Source organism: Scomber scombrus, chromosome 11, assembly GCF_963691925.1.
Source record: "Scomber scombrus chromosome 11, fScoSco1.1, whole genome shotgun sequence".
NCBI lineage: Eukaryota > Metazoa > Chordata > Actinopteri > Scombriformes > Scombridae > Scomber > Scomber scombrus.
This window is the reverse complement of record NC_084980.1, coordinates 26188262-26209349: the sequence shown is the minus strand read 5'-3', so window position 1 is coordinate 26209349 and position 21088 is coordinate 26188262. Positions and strand designations below refer to the sequence as shown.

Below are 21088 nucleotides of genomic sequence, written 5' to 3'. Positions count from 1 at the left end.
CCTTCCTTCTTTCCTCACTTCCTCCCTTCCTTCCTCCTTTCCTTCTTCCTTCCTTCCTTCCTCATTCCTTCCTTCTTTCCTCTCTTCCTTCCTTCCTTCCTCCCTTCGTCCTTTCCTCCCTCCCTCCCTCCCCCCCTCCCCCTTCCCTCCCTCCTTACTAATTTCCTCACTTCTTCCCTTCCTTCCTCCTTTCCTTCCTTCCTTCCTTCCTTTCCTTCCTTCCTTCCTTCCTTCCTTCCTTCCTACTTTCCTACTTTCCTTCTTCCCTCCCTCCTTCCTTCCTTCCTTCCTTATTTCCTTCCTTCCTTCCTCATTCCTTCCTTCCTTCTTTCCTCTCTTTCTTCCTTCCTTCCTTCCTTGACCTGAGGACAACAGGAGGGTTAATTACTGTTCTGGTAAATATTTTAGAGGCACAAACTGTTATCAAAATGTAAACTAATCCTAACAAATAAAACAGAAAAGCACAAGATTAAAACCTGCTATAAAAGGATTTACAGATATTTAATACAGGCACTAACACTACACAACAATTTGATTAACATTAAATTTTTATAAGATGTTAAAAGGTTGTTGGCCTCAGTAACTGTTGTAAACACAGCACTAAAATTGACAGATAGTTTCAGTTATTAGGAGAAAAAAAAATGCTGATTCATCATCTGACTGATTCATCTATAAGTCAAGCTGCTGTCTTGATGTAGTTTGAGCAAATGAATTCCCCATAAGTCAGTTTTGTTATTTTGTTATATTACAAATCCATATTAAAGGCCACATGTAGATGATGTGAAAAAAGAGATTTGTTTTTCAGATAGAGGCTGATTGGTTCATCTATCCATCCAAGGGATTTTTGTGCCTGAACAAGTGAAATGTAAATTACTTGTTCAAAAGTTAAATTCGAGCCCTGCCTAAAGGGCCTTAATGGGGTGATTCTGTGTGTGAAAATTAACAAAAGTGTTACTTTTATGAATACATGTGTGCAAATATTTGAGAAAATCCACAGGTTTTATTGACTACAATGACATTACTTGATTACAGTGGCCTTAACCCTTTCACACAGGGTATTCAAAAGCAGTTTTCTTATGTATGAAAGTTTTTTGATTGCATAGTTACACTTCAACCACCACAGTGGACACTAGTGCGTCATCCAATACATCACCACTAAACCTGCAGTAATGTTTTTGGTTGTAGATCAGTTAATTAATGTTATTATAATGTATTAGTATATCATTTGGTGAAAGAAATAAAGTTACTTTTTTTTTTCATGCCTAAAGAGAAATGAAAAGAATTAGGAGAAAAATCCTGACTGAGGTTATCATAATTCATGCATGAAAGGGTTAAAGTGAATCGAATTTAATAACCTGCAAATGAACCAACCAGTTTTGTATGTCTTCCTTGTTGAGACATAGCAAGCTTATGTCAAAAAAGGCGTGGAAGTGCAAAAAAGCTCTATAGGGAAAATTGGTGAATATAGGGTAATCTTTCCCTCACTGTAAAAATTCATCCCGTTTTTTTTATGTGATCAATCAATTTACTGTATTAAGCTCCATCTACACTATTTTAAAATTAAAAAGAAATCAAAATGAGAATATATAAAGACAAAAATAGAAATAATAGTAATGATGGAGCTTTTGTGCAGAAAAAGGTCATTAAACTTTTATGAGATATGTGTATTATATACTTGTTCCTTGGACCAGCATAAGAGGTGAAACATTGCATGAGACAGCCAGCAGCTCTCACACATGTGAAAGTGCACCACATGTGCTTGTATGTGTACAATACATATGTGCAGCCAGGCACACACTGACTCACCAACATCTATAGGACCTTTCGCCCTTTCCATCCTAATCAATTTTTCAGGTCCAGCAGTAGAAATTGTATCGACTCCGTTTATGTGGCAACACATCAGGAATGGCACTTATGGAGGGAAGGGAGCAGCATGCCATCTGTGGCTTTATCAAACTCCTATTCACATCCCTGACATCGCAAGGACAGCTGGTGGGTGGTTTGCTGGCTTGGCACACAGCGTTAGAGTACACTAGAATCAATAGACAGAACAAAGAGGAAGTTAAGCTGCCTCCGCTGGAACATAATGGAAATACCTTTCTCCCTACTGCTCTTTCAGAGTTCTTATAAGAGACTAAACAGGAAGCAATGGTTCCACTCTGCCCACTTCCATTAGCTCAAGAAAAGAAGGGTGTGAAATATTCTAGGCGTACTGTTAAAATTAAAAGGTACAGGGTCCCTGTTTCATTTGAAACTACCCTTGTATTACCTACAAACTTTATGTAGGATTATGATGGAATGGATGTGACTGTCAAGCTAAACTACAATTATTGGAAATAAAGTATGGAATTACAATTGTTTATTTGAAATGTATATTCAGCTTTAAGCAGGACATTTTAGATTCTGGCACTAAATAAAAGCCATAAAATAAAAACCCATCTGCTTTCTTGTCACGACCACAAACCAATCTGATGTCCCCTCATTTCAATACAATCCAGGGCAGCAATCGGCTCTTCAACTACAGATGGTAATCCTATTCAGTGTCACACACAATCACATTTGCTCAATGCCAAATCCAGCACTTCTGGCCTTCAGTGCCACACCTAAATTGCAAATCAGCCCAGGCTGGGATTGGCACCACAAGCCCCCAACACCCTGTTGAAGAAATTATTTATGTATCACACCAACACTGTCCATAAATAAAAGATACCATTCACAGTCTGTTCCAGAGTTACTAGAGCTTGGAAGAAAACGGTTTATCCTTGCTTACAGCTTTCTTACAGTGCAGACGCTTTGTTGCTTGTTCCCACCCTCCACTTGCATTGTTTTGCTGGTATCCTTGTTTTTTGTCTACTAGAAATGATGAGCTCCTGGATATTTATAAATCATGTAATGTATCATGTAATTTATTAGATAAAGTTGGCTATTTGTATATTTTCAAACACGTTTAAGACCTCCTCAGTACTACGTGAGTGTACCTTCCACTGGTACAAGCCTGTATTGCAAAGACTGGAAACGTTAATTAAAGCTAATTAGCATCACCTCTAGCAGGACCTCCAGAATCCTGGACAGAAAATTACAGTTAGAAATGAACGTGGAAGTGAGTGGACTATGTGGGAACTACACCACATTACCATGGACTCAACACAGTGGACAACAGCATACTAACACATGGCGAATTTGCACCGACAAGACTAGCAACAAACTTCCCCAACAGCCAAGTGTGTAACTGGAGATCAGATTTGCTCCACTGTTACCTGATCTCTCTCACATGCTGACATGCTCCTGACATGTGAGCATAGTGTCTTATTTTTTGGTTGCCCACTTTGTTACTGATAAGGTTTTTGCAAAAAAGTTAGCAAAGAGGTTAGTCCCATGGTACAACTCTCAAACCCGCAAAATTAAAGCAAACTTCAAAAAAAATTGAAAGAATATAGCATATATCAAACTGAAAGAAGAAGGCCCTCTAAAATGCCAGAACCGCCTATTACTCATAATTTACAAAGGAGGAAAAAAAACAGCCCTAGGGTCCTTTTCAGAATTTAAGCCAGGCTAACAAAGAGTCATAACTCTACTGATCCATGTATTCCTACAGTATAGCTCTCAGTAGTAACAACTCAATACGTTTCTATAATGATACAAAAATCATCGCCTCCTGCCCTCAAAAGGCACCATTTCATCCCCAATCACAGGAACCTTAGAAAAAGCCGTAAAACCTGATATATATTTAGACTTGTTTCTCTCCAATCAACCCTCCTGACCTAACTTCAACGATTTCTTCATTTAAATGATTCATCCCAAGTAGGTTGCTTAAGGAAGTCTAACCCTTAGTTAGCACTTCTCTCAATCTGTCTTTAGTAACAGGCTATTTATCACAGTCCTTTAAAGTACCTGTAATTAAACTTCTTCTTAAAAAGCCTTCTCTTGATTTAGGTGTTTTAGCCAACTATAGACCTATCTAACATATCTAAACTTCTCTTTCTCTGGAAGATCCTTGAGAAAAGAGTTGCCAATCAGTTATGTGACTTTCTATATAACAGTAGTTTATTTGAGGATTTTCAGTCTGGATTTAGAGCACATCATAGCACAGAGACAACATTGGTGAAAGTTACAAATGACCTCCTAATTGCATCAGACAGAGGACTTCTCTCAGCTTGTCTTGTTAGATCTTAGGGCTGCATTAGACACCATTTACCATCACATCCTATTACGGAGATTGGAACATTTAATGGACGTTAAAGGAACTGCATTCAACTGGTTTAAGTCCTTTTTATCAGATCGATTTCAGTTTGTACACATTAACAATGAATCCTCCATGTACAATAATGTTAGACACAGTAAGGTTCTGTGGTTGAACCAATACTATTCACCTTATATATGCTTCCTTTAGGTAAAACTATTAGGAAACACTCCATAAATGTCCATTGTTATGCAGATGATACCCAATTATATGTATCAATGAAGCCAAATCAAACCATTCAGTTAACTAAACTCTGAGCATGTCTTAAGGACATCAAGACCTGGATTACCTCCAATTTTTTGCTACTAAATTCTGATTAGAACAACATGTCCATGTATTTGTTACTTCTCTGCTGGATTATTGAAATTCCTTATTATCAGATTTCCCTAACAAGTCTCTAAAGACTCCAACCGGTCCAGAATGCAATTGCACATGTACCAACAAAAACTACAAAAATACATAATTTTTCTGCTGCTAGATTGCCGGAGGAACTTCCCATGATGCACTGAGCCCATCTCTCCTCTTTCCCCCTCTCCATCTGTAAACATTCATGTACCATTAATGCATGTTACTATATTGGCTTCTTCCCCAGAGTTTTTGTTCCTCCTGGTCTTGCAGGTTTCAATGGATAATGGTTGCAGACTGCCAAGTCAAGGGTCCCAGGCCTCAGTGGGTTATAGTCGTGGACCACCTGCTGCCATGGTCCTACAATAAAAGGACGGTGGTCCATAGAGAAATGCCACGCTGGTGAGAATAGAAAAAAAGTGTTGAAAAGCTGAACACAGGTGGCAAAACACGAATTATCAACATGTCTTTTCTCTCAGGTTTCTTTCCATAGGCACTGACAACTGCAGTCATCAAGTCACTATTAAACAAGAACAAATCTAGACACCTTACTAATAAACAATTACAGGCCCTAATCAAACTCCCTGTTTTTAAGTTAAATCACTGAAAAAGCAGATTTTCAACAGCTGAACAACTTCTTGGCACTAAACATCTGTTTGGATGTCTTCCAGTCATGATTTAACCACACCACAGCACTGAGACTGATCTTGTTAAAGTGTTCAATGACATCCATTTAAACCCAAACAGTGGCAATATTTCAGTCTTGGTATTACAGGATCTCAGTGCTGCAATTAACACAGTCAACCACAAAGTATTAGACTGACTCTGAAACTGGGTGGAACTTTCTGGCACAGTACTAAACTGGTTTTAATGCGCTGTAATGGACTATTTCATGTCTATAGGTAAGTACACATCTGAGTGGACACAAATGGAGTTCCCCTTGGCTCCATTCTGGGTCCTCTTCTGTTCAACATGTCCCACCGGCTGAGATTATTAAAAACAACAAAGTATGTTGCCATAATTGTGCAGATGACACAAAAATGTACATAGCCATATCACAAGGGGACTATAATCCCACATAAGTACTGATTGATTGCAATGAACAAATCAACGACAGGGCATGCCAGAATTTTCTTTAGTCTCACTAAAGACCAAAAATGTGGATCACATCACTTCAGTTCTCAGGTCTTTACCTTTATTTTCTGTCTGTCAAATAACTGTTTTTAAAATACTACGGTTGGTTTGTAAAACACTAAATGGATTAGGGCCAAAATACATTTCTGATCTGCTGCCACGTTATGAACCATCCAGACCTCTCAGATCATCTTGAACTGATCTGCTTTCTGTATCCAAGGCCAAAACTAAACATGGAGAGGCAGCTTTCAGTGTTTATGCACTGGAACAACCTTCCAGAAAACTGCAGGTCTGCTGCAACCCTCAACTTCTTTTAAATCAAGGCTAGAGGCTTTTCTGTTTGCTGCTGCCTTCATGAGACTTTTGATTAGTATCTTACACTGCACTGTAACGTTTACTGTCCTGTTTTGTCTGTCTTATTCGATTTTAGCTCATTTGAATTTAATTTTTTACTTTTATTTAAATTTAGTTTGATGTTGCTTTTACATTTTGTCTAGATGCCTTTTATATTTTATGTAAAGCACTTGGTGTTAAATTGTGCTTTACAAATAAACTTGCATTACCTAATCTTTTCACATGCTGGGAGGGATGTGGGGTTAGTTGTGGTTTCTGGCCTTCATCATGAACAACTCTGTTTGGAAAACTAAAATAATATACACCTGTAGAATATGAAAATGATATTCATCTGTTCTAAAGCACATTTTACACGCAGAGTGCTTTTAGTTGCTCTACAATGTGTGCAGGGGATGTGTAAAATAAAAATTCAAACAATTGACCAAATCATGTTACCCATTCGCTCTCTTGCTTTGTTTTAGTCAAACCAGCTGAGTGGCATGACCAAAAGTCACAAAAATATTTCATTATATGTTAAAATTGGTAATTTCTACTTCACATTTTGATTCAATAAAAGGTTCAAGGAAGGGAACAGTAATCAACTGAGCAAATGTGCACTGATAAACATTAGAACATGCATGGCTCACATTTGCACAAATTTGCAAATTTGAGTGTAAATTATTATTTATGTTTTGCATCAAAGTGGAGACATGAAGATAGTTTTGGTTTTATTTGCTCTGGTTTTTTGATTATCTATGAGTCTGCCTTTCCTGATACAGGGACAGTCAGATAATTACTATTTAAGGTGCTCACAGTTACGAAATATCACATGGCTATTGTTGAATCAGTTGTTGTGTTTGTAGCACACCCTAAAGGTTATAGAGTTGGCGTGCATAGAGCCTTAGACATATCCTGAAGCGTCTGACACACCAACACTGGTACGTGCCAGTGTATACTCTTACATTGTGTTTACATACAGTGTGTTTACATGCACTTTCCTAAGTAGAATGATTTGCTAACTCTATGTGAATGAGAAACCTGATAACCAGAATCAAGGTAGGGTATTACATAGGCTGTAAAGTGAAACCACAGCAGCATCAGTCTTTTATAAGTATCAACACATGATACCACTGTAGTTACAATGATCAGTTAAAGACACTTAACGTCACAATTATGTGCATAAAATGATAAATAACAAGCTAAGCTATTACCCAGCCCCTGTAGACAGCTGTGTTGCTTAAAATAGAAGTGTACAAGTTACATCATGATGAGATGAACAACTGAGCAACGCTGATTAAACATCTCCCTGTTGGTCTTCCTTACATTGTTTTTTTGTTTGTTTTGAGGCTTTATGTAATTAGTGTGAAGTAACCCTTTAACTTAAGATCATGCTTCGTTATCGACGTCTTTCTGCCAACCATATCATACAGCAACTTCTAATGTTACTTTAAGGATAAGTCTCGTATTTGTTACAAACCAGTGTTGATTGTGGCACTGGTTAATCTTAGGACTGTCATTTCATTCATTGGAGTAAAGAGAGGCACAGGTGGCAGTAGCGACAGAAAATCCCAAAACAAAGAGCAAACAAACAAAGAAGCAGTTAGAGAAGAAACAGACAGTCAGACGGACAGACAGACAGACTGATAGGGACACAATGAGAGGTAGTTTAGAGGCAGACAATGGCCACACAAAAACAAAGAGATTCAAGTTACAGTGGGGAGAAATAAAGGAGAGACAACAGAAGCCTTCATCACAAAAGCCCACCGTGAAACAATGGTTCCCTGATGGAAAGAGGCAGCAGTAAACACGAGCACCCCTGTTTGGCAGACCTGGTGAAGAAAGAGGGAGAAAGAGAGGGGGGGGGGGGGGGGGGGGAAGAAGGAGCAGGAGGGGTTGAGAGACCGACAGGCCATGCCAAAGCAGCTCCCATGACGAGCAGCGCCACCTCGTTAAACCTGTCCCCGGGAGTCACAGGCAGATGCTCTGCTTTTTCTGTGATAATGACCGACCTGCTAAGCAGCTAGCAGCATCACGCTCCTTTGAACAACTATTGACCTCAAAACTGTCACTCTCTTTCATGCCAGCGCTGGTTCCGACTCGCCACACTCAGAAGGGGCTTGTTGCACGACAAGTTTTAATGCAAGCCTAGATGTATTAATATGGCTTTTATCAAACATTGTAGAAAATGCCTTTCTGCTGATATGGTCTTTATAAGTTTGTGTCACGCTACTGCTCCGCGCCGCATGTGGTCATCAGATAGACCGGCTACATATTCATGATGACCAATTATGTCTTAAGACCTTTGAAAACATGCACCCTAGCCAGCGCAAATTGGCATTAAGGATATGAAAGTGTTACCCATTAATTCACATTTATTCACCATTTTACATTTCTGAGACCCACCGCTGTCAAGCATCAAAGCGCAGTCAGCACATGGAGCCATGAGTCAAGAGGAAGCAACTAGGGTGAGGGAGAGATAGAGAGAGAAAGAGAGAGAGATAGACAGAGGAGGAGAGAGCAGTGGTTCTCTGAGGATTAGTTCATTTAGACTGCTTTGATCTGTGAGATCTTAATTGCTGGGTAGTACTGATAGAGTCCTCACAGAGACTTAGCAACACCATCCAGGCGAGGAAGGAGGAGCATGGTCACGTCCTTCCCTTCTCTTCCTCATTCCTTCTCTCTCCGGATGAACTCATCTCAGTTCCCGGACATTATTGTTTAATTTAATTTCTATGAATGATTATGCAATGCCATTCCATTTGACTTACGTTTTCCAACATGTCTTCATACCTAAACCCAACAGGTCATTGTGAAATGACTCATATGAGCATTTTCTGGGCTGCCATCCATGTTTTTTAAGGTGTGGTTACATTTTGTCAGCATTTGTTGGCTTTTGTGAAAGTTTAATAAGGTGGATCTTTTCTTTAATTTCTCATCTCTGTTGTGCTATTTTTGAATTCCCACTTGTTCTTTCTGTTCCAATGTTAATTTCCGGCTTCACCAAGACTTTATCACAGCTTTCCCAAACTGTGAAAGCTCCCCTCATTCTCAAATTCTGACGTCATTATATCTGACCAGTCATCTTTCCTCCCTATCATGAGACATGAATGTTAGGATCATTCTGCAAAAAATCTTCGATTACAACATGTGCTTTTATGTCCATTGTCATAATATTTCAAATCTATTTGTGCATGGCAACTAGAGCAAATTTAAGGCTTATGGGAAAAAACATTTGGTTATGGCAAATAAACTATGGTTGAGATAGGGTTAGGGGGTTAGGCGGGGTTAGGGTTGGGGTTTATAAACCAGATTCACAACCTGGTAACACCAATACATCTCTAAAAGACTTTTTTGCAGGTGTGTGACAACTTTGCTGCCTATGTTTCATAATGGAAATATATTATTTAAACAAATTGTGTGGTTTTTGGGGGGTGGACAGTTCATTTTACATGGCATAACAGTTCATTTTACATTCCATTATAACAAATTATCAATGTTGTTGTTTTCCTGATGAGGGCAGTGTCACTGTCTTAAATTTGCAAAACAAAATCTCAGTGAAGGCAGCAGCAGTGAGATGAAGTGAGAGGAAACACAGATGAGCTGCAGATTCTAATCAATGGAAATTTGTATTTATTGGCTGAGTATTTAGTTGAGTCACCCTTCATCAAGTCAAAACCGGATATTATGGCTTCATGTCATTGTAGTCATTAAATAGTAAATGTCAGCTACAAAAGCTTTATGGGTTTTGTTAGAGGACTGTATATTCCTCTCTTCTCTTGCCAGGCAGCTTTTTATGTACCATGACTGTATGGGAAAACTCTGTAGCTGTAGTTTTATGATTTTGTAAGGGAGGTGGATGGTCACAAGTCAGCAGTTGAATATAAATCTTACAGATAAAGTCTTTTGGAGAGCCGAGCCCTTTTGAGAGGAACTGAGAGCTCACCGTATTTGAGGGCAGCTTCAGCTTTCACTAAATCCCAGTTTAACCCCCATATAGAGATCCAGAGGGGCTGACTGGCAAAGACCAAGGGTTATGGAGATCATTCAGACAGATGAAGATGAAGCATTGCTTCCTTCTCTCTCTCTGTCTGCCTTTTGTTTCTCTCTCAGATGCACACTCATACCCACTTTCTCCCTATACTTTATCTACTCTATGCAACCTTGTACTCATTTCCCTCTCTCTGGCTGCTGTCCAACTTCTCTGTCATCGCCTTTCATCTCTTTGGCTAAGACAGGAACAGGCAGATTAAGGAGAGGAAGAGTATTAGGGGAGCCATTCTTTCAGCCTCTGTGACGGGAGTGTTACTGTTAGAGCAGCAGAGCCCTCCCTCTGCTGAGTTTGGTCATTAGAGAGGCTGCAGAGCAGTGGGGGGAAAGTAAGCCTGAGGGAGTGTTTACATTACAAGAATACTGATATCGTGAAGCTCCAGTGTATAAATGCAATCTCATATTCAACAGTGCATTTCTGTTGAATATTATATTTTTAAGAACAAAATGAAATAAAAACAGTAAAAAGCAACTGATAAACAGATGTCACCACAGGAGGACGGGTTCAGAGCATCAAGCCATTGCAGGAAAATGTGCCCAAAAATACTATAAACATAATGGATATAGACATAATTTGATAATAACTAAACCACCCTAAATATACAATGTGCCGACTTTACAGATGTTATCTAAAAGCTAGCTAGAAATGGACACACATGGTAGCGTGCCTTCGTGTGTTTAGATTTGTGTTTGGCTCAACCTCTGACTGATCTCAGAAACCCAGGAAACCAGCTTTCTCTGTTATTTTCCTCCAGTCTGTCTCCTTTTCCCTCTTGTCTCGGTACGTTTATGAAGTAGATTCACAAAGCCCTGGGACAAATGAGCTAATGGCTAATTCACCTCATGTTCTGTCTGAACAGACTTTGACAATCCAAAGGACTTACCACATAGAATTAATTGTTGAAACTGTTAAAAGTGTTGGCTCAAAAAAAACATGAAATTCAAAAATGTTATCCACAAATAGAATAGGTGCACATTTAGCACTTAGAGGTAGTGATATTTTAAATCCAAAACATAATACCCGAAGGCAATTATGTGTTGTAAAGCAAAATGTCATCAGTTATTCATGCAGATCCACTTATTTAGATATCATTAAAAAGATATGTGTTTTCTGAAAGCTGTAATTATCAGTAGCCTATCATTGGTGTGGCACAAAAAAAGCCAAATAACATGTGTTGCTGTATACACACAGTCCATATACAGCAATCACCTTTTTCTTTTCAATCTCAATCTCAACCTCACACACACACACACACACACACACACACACACACACACACACACACACACACACACACACACACACACACACACACACACACACACACACACACACACACACACACACACACACACACACACACACACACACACACACATCTTGTCCAGGACATAAACTTACAGAATAAGGTAGCAAACAGTACACCTGTCTATGTTGATAGGAGGCTGGATGGATGGATGAGTCCTCAAAAGAAAGTTTGATAAAACATTTGACAGCAAATGTAAAGATCAGTCATTTTAATTGATAAATGGTATTACACCAAATCGCTCTCATTCTTGACAGCTATCAAAGTTTTGTTGTCACTATCACATGTTCTTGGATTTTTTCTTCTTTTTTTTTTTAACTATAGCCAATATGATGGTTTGAAATAGAATATATACAAGAAAGGGGCTGAATGTTTTGAGCCTATTTCAACAGAACATTTAGCATGCAATGATTACATGCAGATTGGTGGCAGCAGCATGTTTTGCAAATGATTATCACTCAGAAATTGCAGCTAAATTGGTAATTCCTACAGAGCTCCAGCATGCTTGTGTGTAAGTCGCTGGTTTGTTGGTTGTTGTGATTTGTGAAACATGTCTAAAGTAATAAAAAGGAAATAATCATATTGAAAAATTGGTGAAAAGGGCTCAGGTTTCTTCCCTATTTCAATAACCACATATTTAGAAGGAAAACAGACCTTCACTAGGCTTGCATATACCTACGTCACAATTGTTTTCAGTGGTCTCTTTTGTTTGTTTAGCCATTATTTGAGCAAAGGCAGTTCTCCCACTGCACCTCCACAACTATGTCATACATGGCTGTGATATGTGATGCAACTGCAAAGCCTTTGTTCCCGCAATGTAACATTTGTCTGAAAAGGAAAAATAGCCTATCAAATTTCGAAAAGTACAATTCAAAGAGTATTCTTTTATTAAATATTGATGTCACACACATGGTTAGCGGGGTATTAACGTTTGAAGGAAAACAGCATCACTTAACACCCTTGTGCTACCTTGCTCTACAGTGAACAGCTGTTACATCACCCTTGAATCATTCATTCTGAAATCAAAAAGAGTTGAGGTAAACACAAAATCTGTGGAATGTAAAAGGGCTCTGGTTTCCACAGTGAATGATCAAAAGCTCACAGTAAAGTATAGAACTATACCACAAATTACAAAATCCACCACACACACACACACACACACTTTTAAAATCTTTTTGGCTTGTGATTCCTTTCGTGCATAATAACTGGGGCCAGTGATCACCATATTTTTGTCTTATGTGAATTCTTAAACATTTAAGTAAGAAACATTAGCGACTTGGAATGTTGCCATCATTTACTCGTAAATCCCCATTGTGAAATGAGCCGCTGTGCAACACCGTTTTCCTTTAGTGCCATTAAATGAGAACACTGTGAAACATTATCCAAGTCTGTGTTCATTATTCCTTCTCATAATTCACCGTATTCACTTAAGTATTGTGGGGCCAGCTGTGACTGTGGTCAGTTTGGGCTTAAAGGAATATACTATTTTGATTCCTTGGTGAAAGTGAAAAGAAGATTAAAACCTCTCTCATATCGGTCCACTAAATATGAAGTTACAGACAGCAGTCCATTAGCTTTACTTAACATAAAGACTAACAGGAAAGCTCACTAAGTCTTGGAGTCTTCACTGCTGTGAGGATGCAACTGCAACCAGTGGAAACTCCAGGGTGTCATTGCATTAAGCAGAGATGCAGGAAAAATTACAAATACATTTTGTTTTGTAATATCTTATTTGTTTACTCCGTCCATAGCCGTGCCACCTGTTTCTCCTTGTTACAGTCTTCATGTTAAGCTAAAATAACTTCATATTACATGGACAGATATTAGGGTGGTATTGATCTTCTATTTAATACTCAGCAAAAAAGCAAAACAAGTCAAATGATTGCTTCAAATGTGGGTGGCAACAATCAGGAGATAAACAAATTTTAAAATGTCAACACCCATCCTTTGTCTAATGAAATTGAGGGTGTGATTGAAATAAAAACATACTAAAAGAAATATAGAATGAAAGCTTGGAGGCATAGAGTCAGCAATAGATTTCAACACCTTCCAAAACCACATTTTAAATACATTGTTTTTCCTGTCATAATATTACCAAATCACTTCTGGCTCAACAAGACTAATACTCATTAGGACTGCATACACGTCACATGAGAATGACAGATCAATACTTTGCGCTGTGGTGCTAAAATCGCTTCATTGCTTTTTCAAACGCATCAAATTACATTTCAGCAATTGAGTTTGAATTTCCCTAAGTTTATAAATGTTAATCAAAATAAAATGGGAATACAAATGTCTGAACGGCCAAGAAGTTTATAGTGTTCCAACAGCAGTCAAAGCTCCTCAGCTCCTGCATTTCAATGTGGTGGCGTACTTGGGCGTTGCGCTGTCAGCAGGATCTGTGTTCCAGTTGGGTGACTGAGCCTTTCTGGTATCGAAACATGATGACAGTGAAGGCAAGTCTCACACCAGCCAATGGAGTCATCAATAATAAGACAAGGTGAGCAGGTAGGGAAGGAGGGGGGTTATCTTGGAACAGCACATACACTTCCCAGTGGGCCGCGGGGGCAGACAGGGCCGCAGAGAGGGAAGATATGGTGTGACGCTCCTGGAATCTGTGATTTGACATCTGCTCTGTGTGAGAGTCTGTCAGAGGACAGGAGAAGGTTTTTGAGGGCACTGCGCCTTCCTCTTAAGCCAGAGTCTCTGGATTTTTATCAAAGACATCTGACTTGCAGGGCACAGAGAGTGGCTGAGCAGCATGGCGCTCACTGGAGGTGGTCAGCTTTGAGTGGACGCAGAATGGACGTCATTCAAACAGCAAACTCAGTCCTCCTCTTCCACATAAGTGGATGGAAACCAGCCCACCTGAGAAGGAGAAAAACACAATCCAACACTGAGCCATACAAATATTAGACTGGATATATATTGTTTATGACCTTTTGTATTTTTGCCCTCTTTCTCAAAAGTTCCTCCCAGACCTGCAGCCCTTGTCCCCACCGATTCCCAGTTGTGACCTGGATTACACATAGCGCTTGTCAGCCTTTTCAACCGCTCATTTCAGCCATGCATTAATATGCATGCAGTGCCCCAGTGAGTATTTACAGCACCAGCTCAGTGGGATTAACTCAAAATAAACTACAGTGCCCATGTTCATCGTAATGAAGGAACATGTCACCCAGGACAACAGTGTGGCTTATTGATGTCTTTTTAATTGATGTGCAACAATGGCGGGCTATGACACAAAGGAATAAACTGTACTATAGAATGAGCTCATTATTTGTTTTGGTCTTTTCATGGGAATTGGGATGAATCATTTTTAAAGCATAACTGCCACGGACAAAAACACCAAGGTAAAGGGGAAATATATTGTTAAGCAACATATTTCTCACAAAGAACTGAAATCACAGTCACGATCTGTCATGGTAAGAGGATCCTGCAGCGGACTTACCCTGCCATCGACCTCTCCCTTCCACCACCCGTTGGACATCTTGGTGTAGATCTTGATAAGGTCTCCCTGCAGCAGGGAGAGCTCTCGTGTGTCTCTGGAGCTGAAGTCATAGCGTGCCACTGCAATACCCACCACCCTGGGAGAAAACACTGAGACAGAGAAGCCTTTTCTTATTCTCTCTTCTTTTATCTATCTTACTATTGAACTGTTAGCTTACTGAGGTATTGTGGTATTGTGAGGCTGTCTGCTGTCATTCCACCAAGAAATATCACAAAATTACAAAATCGTGCTATAAGAAACTATTTAATAAAAATCTGAAAGTATTAATTACAGATGTTCTTTCTGGGGTATAGCAACCCATACATTTCTAAGCTGTTATTACTCATTATGATGAAGTGAAAAATCTTCCCACACCATTCTGCACAATAAGTTGTCTGGAGAACATCTCGTCTGTGTCAGCCTCTTGAACTCACTTAATTCTCTGCATTTGGAAATCCCAGGCTTTCTGAAAGTTCTCTTAAATCTTAGATTTGTCACACTAGGGGCACTTGTAAGGGCAAGGATTATTGGGAACTAACTATTAAATGATCTCAGTTTAAAATTCGAATAAAACTTTTTTCCCACAAGAAAAATCTTAATGTAAGATCCATTCCAATGAATTTCATGCTCAGTACAAATTCACCAATACAACTAATCTGGCCTTAATGTACACCATATAGCAAAGCCAATGAGATATAGATAAGATAATAAAGCAGGCTCGCTGGTAAGAGGGGAAAAAATGTATGTGAGGCGGCCCAGCTTTGTGGTGTCAAGCAAACAGTATAGACACGAGAGGTCATGGGTTATCGTGGTCATGTGTTGATCTTATTAAAAGTTAATGTTCAACTTAGCTCACGCATTGCATCTGGACTTATCAGGTTATATAAGGTTAGTCTCACAGATGCAGGTCAGGGCTCGTATCTCACATATATGTGAACACAGCTGTACATGTTTGTTTGCCTTATCTGTGGAAATACAGATGACACAACTGGGTAGATACGTTGGATGAAAGGAATATATTTACTCACTCACACACACACACACTAACACACACACACACGAGGCACATACATACCTACCAACACAGATGCACATGCCCACACATACAGGCATGCACATACGTAGCTCACACAGTCAGACCCAAACAAAGCGACCTTTTATGCTGCATTCACCTGCATATTGACTCCAGTAATTGATTTAGATGGACATGGTTTCGATCCCAGTCAGATCTTTGTTAGGTCAAAAACATTTGAATAAATCATTTTGTGGTTTGGAGCCTGTGTGCAGGCGCTATTCTTGTTATTAATGGTAACGTTCTAATAGCCTTGAACCTACAGTATAATGTGTGTGTAATAATGCTCTTTCCAATGTAAAATGCAAAAAAGAAAGGACTCATTATTTCAAGATGTTTACCGCAATTGCTAGTCTTGTAGTCAAACCATATAAATAGAAACTATGCCAAAAAAGAGCAATTTTTTAAATGTTACATATTTGTTTTGATTCATTAAAAAGTGACACCATACAAAAAAGTGTTTAATTAACTGAATTAATTACTTTGGTGTTATTATTTGATTTTAGTTACATGTCATTGCCATCAGCGGTGACTTTGCAGCTCTTTACCACTGGTTTGTTGATATTTCTGCAGTTCCTTTTGCCAAGTGAGAAATATTTCAGCTGTCCCAATTTGTTTTTTATTTGGAATTACAGGAGGTCGACATGAATGGTTTTAACCACACGGCTATTCTTGCAGTCTGTGAAATATGACGTAAAAATAGAGACAGGAAAAATAAGACAGTTCGTCTTTGGAAACCTGGAAATGTGGGCATACAGCGAGTGAGACAGAGAGTAGAAAAGCTGTACCTGTACCTGACCAGAAAGGCGAGGAGGAGGGAGGAACAAAGCTGCAGCCGCCAGGAGGAACTACAGAGAAGCAAAGTAAGTGACGAGGGGGGGGGTTCAGGCCGAAGTGGGAGCAAAGAGAGAACAGAAGAAAAGTAAACACAAGTTTGACAGAGAGAGAAAATGAGAGAGGGGAAAGAAGCAGAGAGAGAGACAGCAAAAGTTGGCAAAGTCAAAGAACAAGCAAAAAAACAAGGTCAGGTGGGAGAGAATAGTAAGAGAGGAGTGCAAAACACTTGGTTCGGAGCGTATGTTTAAATTTTATATAACACTGCTCATGAGAAGATAGGTTAATCAGTCATTAATAACATACTTGTGGGCATGGGTATGCAAAGTATGTGGTTATCCATATCCACATACTTTTGTGTTGTTTTGGTCGGATGCTCTTGAAATCATTCCGTACTGTGCATACAGTACTTTAGACAAGTGTGGCAACCCTTTCCTGTTTTAATATGGCAATGTCCCTGTGCACGAGGCGAGATCCATAAACAAATTGTTTAACCAGTTTGCTATGAAAGAATTTGACAGGCCTGCACAGAGTTCTGAACTCCATCCAACATCTGTATGATGTAGTGCAACACCAGCTGCGAGCCAGGTCTTATCACCCGACCTCACTGATCCTCAAGTGGCTGGATGGGAGCGAATCTCTGCAGCCAAAAGTGTTCCAAAATGCTGTGAAAAGCCTTCTCAGCAGGGTGGAGGCTGTTAAAGCAGCCCATGTTTTTAAATGAAATGTTCAACAATCACACATGTAATGTTTGGGTGCCCATATATTTTGTGCCTATGTAGTATAGGTTCTGCAACCTTCCCCAGGTCATACTACATAATAACTAGCAATAACAGCCTCTTGAGCTCCAGACCACCTGAGCCAAAGCAGCAGCATGGGGGTAAGTATATGTCTGGGCAAAGCATTGTGCCCTGACAAGGCAGCGGCTGGGATTCAACACCTCAGCGCCAAAGACTTCTGCTCCCATATGAAATCACATCTGAGCCAGCAGACCCTCACACTGAGAAAAACCACCTCCTGTCAACACAACAATATGGTCTCATGCCGTCTTCCTCTCCCCCACAGGGATAAGTAAATGCAGGCCAATATGTGTCAACTGTTTGTCTGACCAGCACATGAAAAATACACACATACCTGCAGGAACATGCAATATACACAAACACATGTATTATTATGGACATATTGCATGTAAACAACATTAACTGGGTGGGTATGTAGAGATTGAATACACTATATAAAGAATTACAATGAATAATATTGACATAATCAAATCAAAGACAGTCATGACAATTAACTTCTGGGTATGATTTAGTGTGATCAAACTGTGTTTCAAATATTTTCTCTGATAAATTTTCTCCAGCTTTCATTTTGAAAGAGAACTTCAAAGCTATCTGCTTATAATCAGTGATTGAGGGCACCACAATTGAATATCCCAATAGTATCTAAAACTGAAAGAAAATGATTCTCCTGACAATAAAAGATAATATTAAATAATTTCCACATTCAGATGCGGTAAACAGAAGTAAAGCACTCACAGTCAGACTTAATTGAAAAAGCTGGCTGGAGTTTTTTCCAAACAAATTACTGCAGAGTTTTGATGGCTTTTCAGTAGTTCTGGATTATATGATTGTTTGCTCAGCCTTGCGTTCTGTTTTCTTTAGCTATGAGGTGTCTGTTTTTTTAGATTCAAACCATTTTGTGTGTGGTGATTTTTTTATTTTTTTATTTTGTTTTGGCATGACATCTGTCTTTCCACAGAGGCTGTTTAGCAGACAGAGAATATGTGCCCACACTAAGTCTGTCTACGGGGGTGGACGACTTAAGGCAATAATAATCTATCCCAGAATGCACTGAGGCAACGGTGGGTCTGTCAAGACTTTCTCAATAAAGGTAGCATGGTGAATGGCAGTGATGCACAAACACACCTCTTGCAGAGCTGCTTTGAAGCCTGATGCGCTGGGAGACCGACGCTGCCAAAAGAGGCAGAGGGACAAGGATGTAGCAGAATTTTACATCCGAACAGACACAAAGGGCTAACTTTCACTTTGTTCCAGCGTTCGTCTGCTTGCTTCAGCTGCTGCTTGCTGCGGCGACTGTGGTTGTTTACACATAGTGTCTTAACTCTTTAAGTTAAGACACTTTACCTCCAGCTGCTTTTTTGCTCTTTTACATAAGATCTTATTTGCAAACTTTTCCCAGTTTTATGGAAACAGGCACAGTCCCTCAGTTGGACCAGGGGTATCCCCCAGGTGTATGTCAGCAGGCGGCTGTCACACAGTTTTCTCCACTGCCAGTCCAAGTGAAATGTCATGTCCTGTCAGGAAAATTGTGAAGCCATCTCGGAGCTGAGCAGCGTGCAGAGTGTGACGTTTGGAGTAGCAGGCTCCTGGTGCTTGCCTGGGGCATTGGGCTCTAACTGGGACCTCTCTGCCAAGCCTGGTGAGCTGCCAGGGCTCCTTTCTATTTATTTCACTCACTGTCTCTCTCATTCTCTCTTTTGTCTCGCAAATATATGCAGGACGCATTGAAATCCAGATGAGATCAGATGTGCTAGATCTCTTTCCTATGCTATTGGACGTGCTATGCTTGTTGACGAGTGTAAATTTAGACCTGATCACAATAAGGATCATGGGGTAATCTTTTGTGTAAATACAAACGTTTGTGATGTTTGTGATCAGATGTTATTATCCAGATCTATGCAGGTAAAGGTTTGGCTATCATTATCGCTTCAATGTCTGTCTTGCTGTGTACCCCCTTTTTTTCTTTTTACCTCTCTTCTTTCCTTTGTCAATCTTTCTCCTCTCCTTCATACTCATAACTACATTAAAGTCAAATTAAATTGTATTTATTTATCCCAATAATCACTCTCAAATCTGTGAAACATACGACACCCTCCGTTCTTAGATGGTCTCTTCACTTCCTTTTCCATGATTTCCATCCATTTTATTCTAATCACATTCTCTCTCTCTCTCAACCTGTCTGTCTAACTCCTCCTCAAGACCCCTTTCTGTCTCCTCTTCAAATGCTTTTTTCAAAGTGAATGAGCACCTGCTTCTGCCTCTGACGGTCAGTAATGATCCTGTGAGTGGACTTGTTGATGCATTTATTCATGCCTGTTTATGCCAACAGGTTGACATCATAGAAGCAGCTTTACCTCACGAAGATATGCAACACTGCGTTAGTAGAGGAGCAGGACAGCATTGATGGTGTTTCATCACACAGTCCTCTGTCAGAGTTTATCATATGTGAGAGAAAGACACTGTTTGCCACATTGGAGTTTGTCACATAATAAACACAACAAGCCAAAGCTAAGATAATCACAGGGAGGGTCAGTAGAGGTTTACAATTTTTCTTTTAGTTTTTAATTTAGCGACTTTTGCATAATGAGTATTACTCTCTTTTATCATGTTTCACGTTTAGCCAGATTATACTGGATTTGTGCAATTATTTTAATTGTTAAAAAAGAACAATGCAGCTTAACCAGGTTTAGGTTGAATGAAGTTTGACGGAGTAATTTCACACGCAAATTCCGATATCTTGATTTCGACCGATTATATAATTTGGTTAATGTACATAGTTGTACTTTTCTCTGTGAATATAAGCCAGTAAAGACTAATTTTCAATCAGCTGTGTTCCTAATAACACATGTTGAAGAGTTGAAGTCTTGTGTATGTACAGTATTTAACTCCGAATTACATTATACACAAGCTAGAATGTTGCTTTTGACTTATTAAATGAAAATGAAACAAGAGGATCAACCAAGCAAAGCTGAAGAGGCATGTCTCCCCAGGAAAAAACTGCTGCATGTCTTCCACCCTGCGCTGTTCCGCAGGGATTCATGTTAGCTCATTATGCGCCACTAAATATTTCTAGCATGTCTCACATGTCAAAGATAGTACTGCCTTGGGTATTAAGACATAGTTTTAACTTGAGTGTTTAATAACCAAGCAAATGCTCTGTCAGCATGATTTTGTAATGTAAGCTGGAAAATGTTCCTATCGTTCTTTGAGTGCAGGAAATACAGTGGCTGGCCTGTAATGACAAAACATTAACAAGTGGGGTACTAGTGAGATTAATAGTGAGAATACTTTCTGCTCTTGGCTTGTTTTGTTTCTATATGAGAACATGGGAAATAAGTTTCTACATAGCCTAATAAACAAGCAAGTCTAACCTTCCCTGGAAAAAACAACACCTTACTTTACCTGATGTAGCCTGTTATAATAAAAACCTCACACTGGTGGTCCTCCAAACAGGTCAAAACAAATATTAAGCATTACCCTGAACAA

General features: G+C 39.4%; 1 protein-coding gene across 1 annotated transcript in view; it reads right to left on the bottom strand.

Annotated features, from left to right (window-relative positions):
• Positions 1-13974: 13974 nt before the first annotated feature.
• The window catches only part of LOC133990338 (guanine nucleotide exchange factor VAV3-like), a 48056-nt gene continuing 40942 nt past the window's right edge, over positions 13975-21088 (bottom strand). Inside the window, exons 25-27 of the mRNA XM_062428618.1 lie at positions 19220-19249; positions 14858-15021; positions 13975-14274 (exon numbers count right to left, since the gene is read on the bottom strand). Coding sequence (XP_062284602.1) covers positions 14233-14274; positions 14858-15021; positions 19220-19249 — 236 coding nt within the window. The 3' untranslated portion in view covers positions 13975-14232. The remainder of the gene's footprint in view (positions 14275-14857; positions 15022-19219; positions 19250-21088) is intronic.